The sequence below is a fragment of the Saimiri boliviensis genome, chromosome 15 (assembly GCF_048565385.1).
Source record: "Saimiri boliviensis isolate mSaiBol1 chromosome 15, mSaiBol1.pri, whole genome shotgun sequence".
NCBI classification, from domain to species: Eukaryota; Metazoa; Chordata; class Mammalia; order Primates; family Cebidae; genus Saimiri; species Saimiri boliviensis.
In genome coordinates, this window is record NC_133463.1 from 78,513,882 (window position 1) to 78,530,938 (window position 17,057).

Here is a 17,057-nt window from a genome sequence, read left to right on the forward strand (position 1 = left end):
TTTACTGCTGTAAACAGGACTGCTACAAACATTCTCGTGCACGTCTTTGGCCAATGTATGTCACATTTCCACTGGTGAATCTACGGGTAACAGAACACAAGTGTGTTCAGCTTGAGTAGCTATGTAGTCGACTTCACTTTGACTCTGTTTCTGTTCTCTGCCTCCTGCCCCACGCCCCCAACTTCCCTCTCCTTGCAAGCAAGCAGGGTCACCATGCTGGCATCTTCCACTCTGGTGCAGACCAGACTGGGCCTGGGTTTTTAGTGGGAAAGTAAAACCCAAGCCACTGGAACTAGTTGACAGGCAACCCTGGGGGCATTGCTGTTCCTTCATCTTCAGAGCTCACTTAGGGCGGCAGAGCCATAAAAGGAGCTTCAGATAGGGAAGTCACTGGTAATCGGAGGTGGAGCCAGCCAGGGTAGTCTCGGTGTCTGACGTTTCTAAGTGCTTCTAGCTGAGCAGGAACCAGGCTTTCATATTCAGACAATGTATTCTTGTGAATCTTTGTTTGGTGGCTTAATGTACCATAAAGAGGTCCATTGTCAAGCAGCCTGTTTCCTGGGTGGGAGTCAGCAATATGCAGCGTAAGTGGGTAGAGCCGCCTGGGCCCTCGACTAGGGGTGGGTGCTGCCCATGCTTTGGAAAGGAGAGCAGCTCATGTGACTCCCTAGACTCCACCCCTTTCAACAGCGGACACTCTGCTCGTTATTTTTGGCTGGTTTCATGTGTTCACTCGTTCTAGAAATATTTTGTGATCACCAACTGCAGGTCAAGAACGGAGGAGGTTTATATCTCTAATTTCTTACTTGTCACTGGGGAAGGTGAGGAGTTTTCCAAGTTCTAGTCATTTTATTGTTTATTTTATACATGGTCATCAGCCTGCAAGTTCTCATTTTTGAAGTGGTGAGTGCTAATGATTATTATTCTCTGCTACTTTGTGTTAGGCACCAGGACAAGCGTGTTACACCCACCATCACATTAATGATTTCGTTTATCACACTAATTCTATAATACTAGGACTACTATTATCCTGTTTGGGCAAAGGAAAAAAGCTGAGGCTTGAAGAGGTTAAGGCTCAATGCATTGCTTTGATTTCAAAGCCCAAACTCAGACCCTCCCCTGACCCTATCCCTCTAGGCCTAGGTAACAAATGGCTGTGGCTGGCCCCACCAGGCTACCAAGCTGCCACCCCAGGGATGAACAAAAGCTGTGCTGCAGGTGATGCAATGTTCCAGGCCCTGCATCTGGTTCACACTGCACAGAGAGCCCGTGGCTGTGCATGGGACAATGTGCGTCTAGCTTTAAAAAGATGGTCACACAGCACTGGGCGAGTCACAGAGCACTGTTCCACCTTCCAGACTCCCAAGCTAAATGTCACATCTAAGGAAACTTGAGGCTCAGAGCTTAAGCCACGTGCCTGAGGTTACAGAGATGACTGTTCACACGCAGTTGTCTCAATAAATGTCTGTTGTGCTGGTAAGCGACCAAAGCAGGTGAACTAGGTCTGTCAAACTCCAGCTTCCGTGTCCTTTTCTTTTTTTGAGGCAGTGTCTTGCTCTGTTGCCTAGGATGGAGCGCAGTGGTGTGATCACGGCTGACTGCAGCCTTGCCTTCCCAGGCTCAAGCAATCCTCCCACCTCAGCCTCCTGAGTAGCTGGGATCACAGGTGTGCACCACCACATCAGCTAATTTAAACAATTTTCCATAGAGACAAGGTCTCACCATGTTGCCCAGGCTAGTCTCAAATGCTGGGCCCAAGTGATCCTCCTGCCTCAGCTTCCCAAAGTGCTGGGATTACAGGTGTAAGCCACTATACCTGGTGTCTGTGTTCTTTTCATTGCATCTTCACATAGCAGGAAAAAGACAGCTGTGTTCTGGTAAGTACTGAGGCCAGGATGAGGGTTCTCTCCACTATTAGAAGTGGCCCCTGTATGGCTTCCAGGTAATCCTCCCTTGCAGTGTCAGTTCCAGATTCTCAGGGACTTCAAGGTGGCTCAGGAGTGACCTGAGTCCCCTGGCTAAATGCAGAGTCCTGAGCTCTTCCTGAGAGTTGGAATCTGCAGGCAGTGGGGACCTCAGGTGATGCTGCCGACATGTGAAAACATGGCCCTAATATATTTTAGGCCAGTGTATGTGTGACACATTTGCCATCTTGTGCCCTCAAATTTTCTCAGAGCTATAAAGTTTTCAATGCTGTTGAAGTGTGAAGCCAAATAAGGCTTTTCCCCTGGTGGTTTTGCAGGTCAAAGTTTTGGCCTCCTGAGCCTCAGACTAGGGTTTGCTGTGTGGTAAGATTTTGCAAAACAGCTGTTTATCTGAGCTTTAATTCCTGTTTTCAGGGGCTCAAGTGTTTGTGTACGGGCTATGCTCACACACTGTGCCTTCTTCTGTCACTCACATCCAACCTGCACCAGGTCACCCTGTGTGCCACCTCGACCTCTAACTCCCAGTGCACGGCAGCTGTCCATAAAATGTTGCAAGAAATGCTCACTGTGGGCCTGCTGGCAAATGCCTGAATTTCCAAATCTGGAACTTCATCGCACTTCATGGTTCACCCCTCCCTGGTGCTGACCTCATGGCAGAGGGCTGGAGCAGGCCAACTTTGACTAGCAGCAGCCAAGAGGCAGCACAGGGTTGGGGCCAGGAGCCTCATGGCTGAATCCTGATGTCAGGACTCAAAATTCTGGCCTCCACCCTTCATGAGTGACTTGACTTTTTGGCAAGTCACGGCTCAGCCGCTCTAAGCATGTTTCCCAATCTGTAAACGGGGAAAGTAATCATTCCTACCTCACAATGCTGCTGAGAGAACTGAAACCATGTTGCTAAAGTGCTTGGCTGGTGCTCAGCACCTGTGGAGGCCTCAGTAGGATGAGCTGCCGGTGGCCCACAGATCTGCCTCCATGGCGTGTGGAGACCTTCCTCCTTAGCACAGTAAGGTGACGTTGGGGCTGGTCCTGCCTGCCTTCAGCCTGCTGTTTCCTTCTCCTGTCTGTTCCAGCTGTTGTAGAGATGCCATGCCATCCCAGCAGCTTTGCAGGAACTCAATCTGTGTAGGCCCCGAGAATGAGCTCCGCCCCTTTCTCCAGGCAGCTCCGACAGTCATTGTTACTTACCCATCTCTCCCCGCTTCTCAGGGACAGAATATGGGGCTGTCTTTTGCAACCAAAGGCCTGGCACTGTCTAGACACAAATGGAATGCTTGTGGAATATGCGAGCCTCAGGTGTGTAGGAGTAAGGTGACCTATTTAGTGGACTTCACCTCCATCCCAGGCAGCTGGCTAAGGAGGCCAGGCCTCTGCTGGGGGGACACACTCTCAGGCACACCTGCTAGAGACGTGAGCCCATTCACTCCAAATTACCCACGTCACATAACGGGGAGAATCAAAGATGTCCATGGGGTTGGAGAGGAACATATGAGGGCCAAAGTAGAACAGGCTGAATAACCTCAGTATCGATCATTGCCACCATGACCAGTGCACCGCTGCCACACACACATTCTAAGAATGGGGAAGATTCGGTCTTAAGCCTAAAACAGTACCCAGTGGTGGGCTAGGCTGGGCATGGTGGCTCATGCCTGTAATCCAGGCACTCTGGAAGGTTCAGGTGGGAAGATGTGAGCCCAGGACTTAGAGACCAGACTGGGCAAACAAGTGAGACCCTATCTACAAAAAAGAAAAAATCAAATGGGAGAAGTGGGTTCAGGGTTAGGGGAGAGGAGAATAAAAGAGGGTGTGGGGAGTAGGGGCTGTGGCTGAGGCCGCAAGGACCTGGGTCCACACGGTTGCCCATCACTCACTGTGGGAACGTGCCTAACGAGGCACTGTGCCCTGCCAGACTAAATGCATGTAAAGGAAACGTGGGCCCAAGCACAGGAAGCCCTCAAAGGACCTGAGGTGGAGAGACAGGGGTAAGCCTCTAGTTCCTGGCCTCACCAGGGAGGCTGGGCTGTCGGGGGGCTGGTGGATAAGGGAAGGGCTGCTTTCAAGAGCATCAGAGGGTGATGGAGGGGGTCACTGGTTCCAAACAGACACTGTTCCAGGCTTCGAATCACATACAACCGATGAACATTTTATCATCAGATAGAAAGCTGGGTTCACCTCTCGCTGGATGATCCAGGTCACTACGTTCGCTTTTCCCAGAAATATCCCAATAGAAAGCCACCGGCTTCCATGCCCAAACCCATTTTCTCTGGTAGCACGGTGTTTAAAAGGGTTTGTCTTGGACTGTGAACAGGCATTACATCTACCAACATTTTTTTTTTTTTTGAGATGGAGTCTTGCTTTGTCATCTAGGCTGGAGTGCAGTGGTGATAATCTTGGCTCGCTGCAGCCTCTGCCTCCCAGGTTCAAGCGATTGTCCCACCTCAGCCTCCTGAGTAGCTGGGATTACAGGTGTGAGTCACCACACCCAGCTAATTTTTGTATTTTTAGTAGAGATGGGGTTTCACCATGTTGGCCACGCTGGTCTCAAACTCCTAACCTCAGGTGATCCGCCTGCCTTGGCCTCTCAAAGTGTTGGGAGCACAGGCATGAGCCATCACGCCTAGCCATGTTTACCAACTTTCATGAAAGACAACAGAAGGAAATACCGAGACCAGCACTTCCATGCCACAGTTTTGGCCTGCTTTCCACTGCTGCGGTCCTCTGCAGCTAGAAGTGGGTAACAGAGAGTGTCTTCTGCGTGGTGGGAATCCCGAGGATGGCCTTGGAGCCAGAACCACCTGTGTGCACTCCTGCCTTAGTCATTTACAAGCCACACATCTCTTCTGTGTGAATGAACGACTCCGAGCCTCACTTGTAAGCTCTGTAAAGCTGAGGGTTTCACGCCTCTCCTGGGCTTGCGGAGGATTCAGGGGGGTGATGCAGGCAGACTGCTGCACTGGTGGGCCAGGTCTGCTCCACCGTGTGGCAGCATTAGCCGTGACAGAAACAAACACATGACGCTCAGTCGATGTGCTGTTCATATGGCAACACGTAGGTCTTGTGTCCCTCCACCTTCTTCCTGCCCTGTTCATACTGACAGGCGCAGAAGTGGACCTGGTGGAGGTAGGACAGGAAGGCGCCGAAGGCCTGCAGTTTGTAAGCTGGGGCAAGCGCTATGGTATGTATCCAGAGTGAGCTCTGATACAGGTTGGAGTGACCTGTGTTATCTAAATGCCCAAAGCCAGATGAAGTCTTGATTCTCTCCTGTCAGCAGGGTAGTGAACAACTCACAAAATGGCTTGATTTCAGATGTTTGGGATCAACTGAGAATATGTTTATTTAAAAGCAATTTTAAATATTAAAAAAAGTAGAAATTAACACATACAGTACTGAAAAACTGTCACATTAAACACATGTGAAACGACAAGTGTACTGATGTTTGGTGGTAACATCCAGATGAGAATTCGGCATTTAACTAGTGGCACTACAGGATTCCTATACAACATGTTGAAGTTCTAGGCAATAAAAAAATAAATAGCAATTGCTGTTCAACAGTAAAATAAGACACACACTATTTGCAGAACATAACTTTCCCCTCTGGGGGAAAAAGAACTAATTTGCTATTTTTTTTATAAGGTTCCATATCTCCAAAATACTATATAATGTACAAAATTGCAGATAGTGGCTTGCTGAGTTTAACATCAAGATCAGATTTAAACTCAACAAGATCATCGAAGGTATTTCTACCGAGTTTTCCTATGTCCCACAGTAAGCTGGGTTAGAGAGAACTCAAATTCCTGATGGAAAACAAAACCGAACAAAAAAACTAGAAAAAAAAAAAAAGATATTAAAAATGCAGTGTAAGTTGCTGCAAAAGGGGAAAAAGAATAGACACTAACTCCATGTAATTTTAGACATGCTGCTTTTGTTTTTTTTTCTTTTTTTTTTTTTAAACCAGTTTATTTTGAGATTAGTGAAAAGAGTCTAGGCCACAAAAATGAATAGCTCTTTAATGCAAGTTAAAATGTGCACATGAATGACTGGGACGCTGAGCAACCTCAGATGCTGACTTCCGTCCTGACACCAGTGTGGCTTCAGTACTGAGGCTGCTAAAGCTGCCAGTCACACCCCAGCATGTCAACTGGTTCCTCACACTCTCAGTTTGGTATGGAGATTCCCATGTGCCCTGACACTGAGGAAGCAATTGCTTAAAATCACTTTCCAATAACAGCTGATAAAATATTTTGCAGGTTTGTCATGCAAGGTTTATTTATTAAGTGGCTATTCAAAGTCTGTATAGCAACCACTTAAGCAGAACTAAATTAATATTCACTGAGCACTGTAAGAATCAAAAAGGGCTTTTCCTAAGGGTTGGGTTGGGAGTTGTGCTTCTGTGAAATTAACATCTCTCACTCACTGCCAAGATTCTCTGCTTAAAAATATTAGTTTTCTGTGCTGTTGCCAAAATAGCAATTTAAGCAAATGTAGTGCCAGAATGACACATGAGCCTTGGACTCAGGGAACAGTTCCACTGACTGTGGAGTACAACTACTGTATTCTTCTCCAAAATTCAGACTGATGTAAAAGACTGAAATACAATGTTCTTAAGGATCTGATAAACAAGGCTGGGATGAAAAGAAAACTGAGAGGGGGAGATTGCTTTTCACAGTGCAATTCACAGCAGCATTTGAAACTTGGTTATGAATTGACTTAAAGGTGGACAGAGCTTAAGACTGGACAACTTATTATAATTGGGGTTTAAAAAAGAGCATGGGAAAAGAAATGTTTGGTTTCAGCACCTGGATTCTACAGCAGGGAAACTGTGTGAAGGGCTGACTTTTAAATTCTTCATCTCGAGTAATGTTAAAAGTTTAAATTTGTCCAAGAACAAAACTAAGAAAATAATGATTAAAAACGGATGCAATGGATGCTTCAACATATCTGAGGGATGTGCATTTATAACACAATATGTCCATCCATACTCTTGAGAAAGCCAATGATTAGAAACAAATATTGTTGCAACCTTATAATTTCTGCTTTAATGGCAATCAAGTTTAAAAAATGTACAGTTCCACTTATCCATACTATTCCTTTATAAAAGGCAGATTTCAGGTAAGCTTCTAAATGCATGCATAATGTAGAGGCTAATATTTTCTGGCAGTCCTTGGTTCCTGAAAGTTGAACTTCATATGTATTTTAAACTTTTGTCAAAATAGTCATGAAAGATATGTTACTTTTGCATAATGAGGTAATATATCGGGGTGGGCACTCATAAGACAGTATAAATCCATTTGTCTAAACTTGCATGAGGCTGTGTGCATCGTAAAATGCCACAAAGAGTTTTGGGTCAGTGAGTATTTTGCTGAAGGAATAACACTTACATTTAACTGAGCACTTTTCTGTAATAAATACCAAAGTAGGTTTTTGTAGCTGTAAACTGTGTACATAGATAACTACAGGCTGGTCTGTCATGGAGCTAAAAGTTTCACCTGGAAAACAGAACCCACCTCTTTGCTAATGTTACATTTTCAGTAACACAACTGAGAATACTGCATTGTTAGGAACAGAGAGTCAATTCTATGCCTTTCAACGGTTGCTGGAGACCACTTCTATTTGCAAAGCCAGCAGTTCCTATACTCCTATTTTTGTTTGTTTGCTTGTAAAACAGCATAGAGAGATGTAAGTGCTAGATGCCAAGGATGGCTTTGGCAAACCAGTAAGGTGCACCGGGTCCGAGGCTACCCTCATACTGGCAAAGGCGGAAGACCACAGGATATTTACAATACACACTACATCCCCCCTCCTGAGGTGGCCCTTCCATGAGTTTCTTACTCTGTAACAGCAGCTATGTACACACTGTGCCCGGGGTTACATGGAGGCAGCAGTCTTGCATGAAGGATGTGGACAATCGTAAGGTTCTGCTTTTTGCTAGTCGGACAGGATATGAACAAAGGACACTGGAAAGACCCCCTTCCTTTCAGGCTGTCCTTCGATGTGCCCAATCTGCAGGGAGAAAAGAGAGTGGTCAGGATGGAGGCAGCAGGCAGTGGCCCCATGACAAGCCCAGTCCGGTCTGCCCACAGACATGGGGTGGAATCCCAGGCTTACTCTTCTTCCCAGGCTTTAGTGGACTACAGAGAGCTTAATGGTCATAAACGACATAAGGAAATAGCAAACAACAGAACTTCCAATACACTCAGCATCCTACATGGATCTTGCTGCACCCACACAGCAACCTCGAGGTGGATATTTCTTACACAGTTTACAATCTTCATTTTACAGATAATGGGACAGTAGCCCAGAGAGGTGGCATGCTCTCCCACAGGTGTGGGACTCTAGAGTCCTTGCCCTGAACCAGGGGGCCTGGCTGCCTTTATAGGTGGGTGACCTCAGACAAACCTTGCTAAGCCTCTTCTCTGTAAAGTGGGGCTAAAAAAAAAAATCCCTTCTTCCCAGGCTTGTATGAAACATTTAAGGAAGAAAAAAAAAAGCATATGAAAAGGCTGCTATGTACTATCACTTGTTTTCCAGTTACCATGGAGCAAGAATACTGTGAAAGTTTGAGACTGATGGTGGCCAATGGCAATTTTACTCTCTGTTGCATTAGCTTGTAAGCCACAATTACCCATGAAAGTTTTTTAATTACCTCAATTAGATCAGTTTAATTGCACTAAAGAGAATCATGCAATGAGCCTTCAACAGAAAAAACAAAATGGTGCACACTGACTTCAAATACCAAATTGATAGGGAGGAGGGTGGCTTTAAGAGTGGAACAGAATCAACTAGGCCCGCTCAGCTCTCCTGAAGGCCTGCCCACCTACTGCATGTGGTCTTAGTTGGCATCATGCATGTGGGAGGTCTTTGTGAATTTCACATCACAGGATGTGTGTGTGGCACTACCTTTGTCTGGCTAGGCATGTAATGGTGGGACATACCACGTTCCCTAGGAATGATGCTAGGGATACCAATGACAACTTTCTACTCTCCTCAACAGTCTCTGCTGCAGTCATCAGTTTCTTCACAAAGAACATGATCACTGCTTGATTACAATAATATTAAATGATTACAAAGTGAGTTCCTCAACATCCTTATGAGGAAGGATTAATCATGCCTTATTTTTCAGAGGAAACAGGCTTACAGAAGGACATGCTTTATCCAAGCGCCATGGAGCTAGTAACTGATTCACTGGGAGGGCTTCAGAGCCCATCTCCTCGTCATGAGACCAAGTGGGCTCTCTGACAGGCTCTATGCCAGGGGCAGGCCCCAGTCTGCTGACAGAGGCTGGAGATACCCCCTGGCCACCCCAAGGTTGATCCCTTCAATCCAGGGTTTCTCACCTTGGTGCTGCTGGCATCCTTGCTTGTGGGGACTCCCTGAGCACTGCAGGATGTTTACTGGCATCCCTGGCTTCTATCCACTAGGTGTTGGTAGCAACCCCCTTCCTTCCTAGGTCCTGACAATCAATGTTTCCAGATATTATACATGTCCCTGGAGGGCAAAATTGCTCCAGTTGAGTCCAAACAAAAAACCTGCAGCTGTGATTAAGAATTTGAGGTCACTGTCTAGGCCTGAAGAAAAGTCAAAGGTGAATGTGTGTCTATGCACATGTATGTGTGCACACATGTATATACACAGGTATTTCTGGGCATTCTTAGGTACTGCTGGCTCAGCTGTGAACCTCAGGTCATTTCCTGGCAGACAGAACTGAGTCCCTCTTGGCAGGAGAGGGCTCAGGCTGCCAAGGAAGGGGAATTTTCACACTGACGTCAGAAAATGATCAACAAGGAAAGCAGAACAGGTGGCTGGTTCACTGTACCTTGACCTGGCAGTTCCCATCAGGAGACTTACTCCCTGGCAACTGGAAAATCAGCAGCTGTGTGGATTGCCCTTGCAGGTCACTTACAGCCTGGGTACCTAGCAGGGCCCCTGAGGATGCTGATGTCTTTTTCCCTCCTGATGCCTGGGCTGCAGGTTTTCATGTAAAAGGAGTTTTCACAGGTATTTTCATTTAATCTTTTCCTAAAATTACATGAAGAAGGTATCATGGCCCACTTGACAAAGAGAGAACTGCAGACTGGATTAAGAATTGAGCCTGAGGGCGTGTCAACTGCTGAGCCTGAGCAGGGAACTCAGCCCTTCTGATTCCCAGCCTGGGGACAGTGTGGAATGGTGAGCAAAGCATACAGGCTCTGGAGTCAGAGCCCATCCGGAATCTTGACTTTGCCTGCTTACTGGCTGAGGGACACAGGCAACGTGCCCAACTTTCTTCAGCTTTAGTTTTGTATCTGAAAAATCAGAAAACACCTACAACTCACAAGGTTACATGATACCATGGGTAAAGTACATACAAATGTTAATTATCTTGACCTGTCTTCAAAACCCCAAGGCTGTTTTTCCAGCATGTAATAGTGTGTGACACAGAAAAGACACCAAATGCAATGGCTGTTGTGTGAGTGATGCAGCTGACAGGGTCCTTGTGCTGGAGGGAGCTCTTTTTTTTTTTCCGCTAGGTACAGAACTAAAAAGGGTGCTCTTTTACTGCACTGTCTGCAGGCTCCAATGTGGTGCTTGCCTAGGCACCTGTATGAATGCACAGAAGTGGACAGATATTCATACGTACCCACCACTCCTGGTCCTCTTCCCCTGTGACGATAATCACTTCTCCCTCGATGAATGTCAGCTCGTCGTCATTGTCTGCCTGGCAGTCATAAATGGTCTTCACCCGCCTCACTTTATTTTTCCCCTTAAAGAAAGAAATGGGGTTTTAATGGAAATAATGGACTGAAAGGAAAAAAATAGTAGTGGTTCTTTGTAAAATGGTTGACCTTGGGTAAGTAACTTAACCTCACTGGGCCTTGATTTTCTCACCCTTGAAGGGTGGGAAAAAGAATGTCTGCCAGGCACCCACCAGCATGCTGTGTGCTCTTAAGGAACCACAGGTCCTTCCCCAGCATCAGGGTAGGCATAGGCTCTGCATTGGTGATTGGAGATCATCAAGTTATTTTCACCAGATGGGTCCAGGGATGAAAATTCAGCCTCACCAAAAACCATGAAGCACTCTGTACCCTCAACACCCAACAACATCAGCTTGCAGAATGATAGCAGAGTCTAAAAATGTTTTTAGGAAACATGACGTAAAGCAAAATGTGCAGTTTCTGCATACTGAATGTGCAGCATAAACAAATTTCTCAGTCCCCTCATGCAAAACAGCAAGTCAGTACACGCTGGTTAAACACAGCAGTATCGGCGTGGGGCTAGGAGGATTCTATGCAGTTCCTAAAACAGTTTTAATTTTTGATCAGTTTTGACTTCAGTGTTTATTTGTTGAACTTCCAGTTCTTTGCAAACAGAAAAGTGAAAATAGAGGTATCACCTTCTAAATGATGGGTTTTTTGGTTTGTTTTGCACCTGGCTAATGAGCAATTAAAAAAACCAGCAAGCTGGTCTCTTTAAATGTTTTGGGTGGAATGATTCTTCCTCTGTATTCCCTGGTTTCTCCTTTAATCCCTCTGATAGTCTCAGCTGCTTTTTGAGTTCCCCTCCGGGCCTGTGTGGGCGGGTCAGAGAAGCCTGGGAGTGCGTGAGCAACTGAGAAGGCCTGTAGTGTGTTAACTTATAACGCAGAGATTAAATGAGATAATAAAACTATAGAGTATGTAACGTGAAATGACAACTTTGCATCAGTGGTGTCTGGTAGTCACGGGAGAGTTCCCTTTTGAATAGCAGAAGTATCCACCATGCCAGACACGGCAGCCTCCAACCTATAAGATGAGTAGAATATTTTTCTGAAGTATTGGTAAGATGTACTTTTATTGTAACATTTTACTTATTTATTTATTTTTTGAGATGGGGTTTCACTTTGTTGCCCAGGCTGGAGTGCAGTGGTGTGATCACAGCTCACTGCAGCCTCAACTTCCAGGGCTCAAGCAATCTTCCTGCCTCAGCCTCCCAGGCAGCTGGGATTGCAGGCATGTGTCACCATGCCTGGCTAATTAATTTTTATCTTTTATAGAGACAGGTTCTCTGTATGTTACCTAGGCTGGTCATGCATCCTGGGCTCAAGAGATCCTCCCGCTTTGGGACTCCCGAAGTGCTGAAATTACAGATGTAAGCCACTGCACCCAGACCCATTTTAATTTTTTTGAGACAAGGTCTTGCTCTGTCACCCCGGCTGGAGTGTAGTGGTGTGATCACAGCAGCCTTGAACACACCTGGCCTCAAGCGATCCACTGGTCTCTTCCCAAAATGTTGGTTATTGTAACATTTTTGTAACAGAATGTGAGGTGGGTAGAGCTACCATACGCAATGGGAGAACTTTTGTTTTCCCTGTTGACTGTGCTCCTCCTTCTAGGGAGCTGGTGGCCTGGTGGGAGGGCAGCTAGGTTCCGGATAAAAAGCATGTGACATCTTCCTGGATCACCACGTTTCCAGAAAGAATGTGAGGGATAAAATCACTTATGTTAAAATAAAAATAAAATTAATACAGAGTAAGAAACATTTCATGAAAATGACAGCATATGGGATTTCTACAAAATTCTATGCTATTCTATTATATCAACAGCTTTACCTCTAATTCCTTTAGGAAGATGCAGTGAGAAGGTCTGACTTAGCAGATACTCAGGGAGCCAGATGCAGTGGCTCATGCCTGTAATCCCAGACCTTTTGAGAGGCCAAGGTGGGAGGACTGCTTAAGCCCAGGAGTTCAAGACTAGCCTGGGCAACATGGAGAAATCCTGTCTCTACCAAAAATATAAAAAAAAGCCTGGTGTGTGATGTCCATCTGTGGTCCCAGCTATTCAGGAGGCTGAGGTAGGAGGATCACCTGAGCCCAGGAGGTTGAGGCTGCACTGAGCTGTGACTGCACCACTGTACTCCAGCCTGGGCAACAGAGACCACCTCAAAAAAAAAAGACTATACCCAGACCCCTGAGAGGGAAATTGCTTTCTCGTAACCCTCAAGAAAGGGAAAGTTTCACCCTCAATGTTCCCAGGTAACAGTGACTACTTGCTGAGTTGTCTAGGTGCCAGCCAAGTGCTATTCATCTGTCACTGTAGTTAATCACCTGTGAGCTCATATATTAGCTCCTTTTTGTATGTGAAGAAACTAAGGCTCAGAGAAAGTAACTTGCCAAGGTTGTGCAGTTATGTTAGGCACTGAAGCCAGGTCTCGAAGCCTGTCTGCTGGAGCCCAAAGCCTGAGTTTGTAACCCAAAGGCTCCAATCCACCATCATGCTTGAACCAGAGTACACAAGGGTCAGGTGAGCGGGCTCTCACTTTTTCTTGTGTAAGTTGGAGCACTCGCCCTCCCACCAGCTTGCAAAGCGCAGCATAGGGTTCCTAAGGGCCTGGACACTGGTCCCACCTACCGTATTGATTTTTCTGGGCAGTGGTACGGGCGTCTCTGGCAGAGTAGGCGTGAGGTCATTAGAATCTTCAGATGCTTGCTTTTGGATGGCATCTCTGGACTGCACATTTGGGGACAGATCCAATGGGTGTGACTTCGGTGTGACCTCAGAGGATTGCTGAGCCTTGGGTGAGACATCTCCAGTCTGGGATTTTGCTAGCAGGTCTCCCAGCTGTGGTTTGGGGGGCAGGTCCTTCATCTGTGGTTTGGGAGGTAAGTCTGAGAGCTGGGGTTTGGGTGGCAGGTCCCCCAGCTGTGGTTTGGGGGGCAGTTCTCCCGGCTTAGGTGGCAAGTCTCCAACTTGGGGCTTGGGGGCCAGTTCTGTGGGCTTCGGGTGCAGGTCTCCAGGTGGTGGCTTTTGTGGCAACTCTGCCAACTGTGATGATTTCTGAAAGATTTCAGGTGGGATGTTGGCTTTGTCTAGGGAGAGATGATCTGTTTTCCTTAGTGCCACTGTGGAAGCAATCAAAGAGAGGGAGGTCATTGGTGGGAAGGGCTGCTTTCCTGTCAGTCACCTAAAAGAGGCACAATCATCATGAAGGGAACTGACCTACAGTGAGCACTTGAAATGGATGAACTCAGGAGCCAGGCCCACCCAGGTTGCCAGTTTTTACAGAGACAAAGGTTGAAAGCCTGGAACACATTACGACGCATGATTTCATGCTTCAGTATGTAAGAAAAGAATGTCTACATTCACCCAAAATTAAAAAAATAAATATAATAGAAACAGATTGCAGAGAATCAGAAAGTATAGAGCTCTTAAGCCTAACACCTGAATGTGGCCATTTGAAATTAGTTTCTATAGTTTCTTTAAAATGTTCTATATATTTTCTATAGACATAACTTTGATTTTATCTAGTACTATTTTAGCAACAGTATTTGCCATGTTACTAAAAATTATTTATTAATGGTATGTAATTCTGAATGGTGCATTCTATTCCATTCTATAGCTATATCACAATTTATTATTATTTCTCCCCATTTTACACGATTCTTTTAGTAAGTAAGATAAGAAGCAAAAGGCTTCTCCTCTCACTCTGCGCCCCTGTCTCTTAACCTGCTACATTCTGGATACACATGCATGTGCTATGCCTCTTAAAAACCACACAAGGGATACATACATTGTCGGAAACTTTGTTTTTCTCCCATTTAATATGTTTAGGAGAGTTCCAAATCAGTTTTTTATTCTGTTTAATGGCTGCATAGTATGTACAACTTAGGAAATACATCAATTTGTTGACCTGATCCCATAGCTCTTTGTACAGCTCTTGGTACTTAGAAAACTATGGACATGTCTCCAATTCTAGCTCCACCACTTAACAGCTGAGTGACCTTGGGCAAATTACACAACCTTTCTGTGCTGGAATTTACTCATCTCTTAAAACCCTACCTCAAAGGGTTGGCATGCAGATTACATGGGTTTATATATGCGAATAATTTACTGACAGGCCCTGGCAGGCTGTAAGCATTATGTAGGAGTAGGATTACCATTACTGTTACAGGTTTTTGAGGCCCACATTCCTATTCTACTCATTTTTGTAACTGTGGCTCCTAGCACAGGGGCCAAGCACACAGCATGCATTCAGGGAGAAACAGCTGACTAAGGCACACTAAGTGACTCACACTAGGAATTTGAGCTTAAAAGTAAAATGTATTCAGAAAGACATTCTTAAAGTAGAAGAAGAAACAGATAAACCTCATTTTATAAATGTCACAGACTGTACTGGGGCTGTTTCTGCACATGACCTGTCTAGCCATATCTCTAAAAAAATCAAAATCAAGGGACACTGTTCTCATGGGCTGGTCCCTAAGCTTCATTTGAGGTGGCTTGGCTCTAAAACTTAAATTACATCAATTTCGTTCCCCTCTTGGAAGCATGAAATTGGCTAAGTAACAATCTGAGCCAGGCAGTCATGAGGGAAAAAGCAAGGGGGAATCCCTGAGACGATGGGGCTGGAAAGGTCTTGGCTGTGAGTCACACTTATAGGCAAGAGAAACTTGTAAGTGCCAGGCATCAAAAATCCTCAAAATACCCCAGCCCCTTCACCCGCAGCTCCGATTCTAGGAATTTATTCTTAAACAGTGACTGAAGTCATACACCAAGATGTCTGTGCTAAGAATGTTTGGCACAGTACTGTTTATAATGAAAAAATACCACCCATCTGAATATAGGGGATTGTATGGACAATGAATAAAAAATAGCTGGGTGTGGTCACCTGTAGTCCTAGCTACTCAGGAAACTGAGAGTGGAGGAACATTTGAGCCCAGGAGTCTCAGGCTGCAGTGAACTATGATGATGCCATTGCACTCCAGCCTGGGTGACAGAGTAAGACTCTGTCTCACAACAAAAAAAAAATGATGACAAAACGCAGCCAATAAAAATTATCAGCTTAAACAGAAACTTTAAAAAAGAGCAGGGAAGAAAAAGATGAAAGATGCACACTAAATCATCAGTTGTCTTGGGTGGTAACACTTCAGGTAGTTTTTCTTTCTTTTCTTTCTTGTTTTTTTTTTGAGACAGGGTCTCCCTTTGTTACTGAGGCTGGAGTGCAGTGGTGCAATCAGGGCTCACCTCCCAGGCTCCAAGTGATCTTCCTGCCTCAGCCTCCTTAGTAGCTAGGACCACGGGCATGCACCACCACACTCAGCTAATTTTTAATTTTTTGGTAGAGATGTGCAGGGCCATGCTGTCCCCAGCTTCAGGTATCTCGACCCTGTCCCACATCCTCTCTCTGCACTCTTGGCTTTGGTGTGACAATGTGACTGTTGGCACCAGCCTGAGACCCTTGAGGGGAAGATACAAGGCTGGACAGGGCCTTAGTGTACAGTGGCCCAGGTGACCCAACTCTGGGCAGGAGAGAGATGGGACCACAGGGAAGGGAAGGAGAGGAGGCTGGCCTTCCTGAGTCCTGCTGCATGATGTAGCTTCATCTTCCTAACAGCCCCCTGATGCGGATATCATCGTCATCCCCATCTTCCAAGTGAAGATACTGAGGGAGGCTGTGGAGCCTCCCAAGTCACAAAGTGAGTAAGGGATGGTTGATTCCTAGCCTGAGGATAGTTCAGACTTACAGGAAAAGGGTTACCATTCCACCCCTACTTGCTGGGCATGTGCTGTGCCCAGTACCATTTCACGCACTTGGGACACAGCAGATGGAAACGACTAGGCCCCTGCCTGCTGGGAGCTCACATTCCGCAAGACAGAGACAAGTAAACGTGGAGTTACCAGAGGGTGATGGCTAGTAAGCAGGGGAAGGGAGAACAGAGTGCTGGGCAGGTGGGGAGGAGGAAAGTGACCACCAAAGAGGGTGTGGTCAGGGAAGGCCACTCTGATAGGACAAGAGTGTGTCAAAATGTGCAGGAGGCTTGTGATATTTGGTGGGGGTTGGGAGAACTACCAGATGGCTCAGGACAGAGGAGTGATGTGATTGAATGTGGATGGCCCTGCTGTTCTGCTGAGAACAGACTGCAGGGCCAGGTTAGGAGGCTCCAGGCAGACAGTGTAGGAGGCTCCAACTGTCCAGACAAGAGACAATGGTCACTTGATCCTGGTGACAACGGTGGAGATGATGAGAAGTGACTGGGTTTTAAATAGATGTGGAAGGGGGATGAAACAGTATTTGTGCAAGCACAGGATATGGTGTGTGAGAGAAACGGAAGAGTGAAGCACCTCTCTTAGGCTTTAAGGCCTGAACACCTGGAAGAATGATACTGCATTATCAGACGGGGAG

The 17,057-nt window shown here is 46.0% G+C and overlaps 1 protein-coding gene across 6 annotated transcripts in view; it reads right to left on the bottom strand.

The window, feature by feature from the left end:
- Positions 1-5,217: 5,217 nt before the first annotated feature.
- Positions 5,218-17,057, bottom strand: part of ASAP1 (ArfGAP with SH3 domain, ankyrin repeat and PH domain 1) — a 417,488-nt gene continuing 405,648 nt past the window's right edge. For all 6 annotated transcript variants that reach the window (XM_074387136.1, XM_074387137.1, XM_074387138.1 and 3 more), the window contains 3 exons: positions 13,289-13,779; positions 10,543-10,665; positions 5,218-7,925 (listed from right to left, as the gene is read on the bottom strand). In XM_074387136.1, the coding sequence (XP_074243237.1) occupies positions 7,851-7,925; positions 10,543-10,665; positions 13,289-13,779 (689 nt within the window). In that variant the 3' untranslated portion in view covers positions 5,218-7,850. The remainder of the gene's footprint in view (positions 7,926-10,542; positions 10,666-13,288; positions 13,780-17,057) is intronic.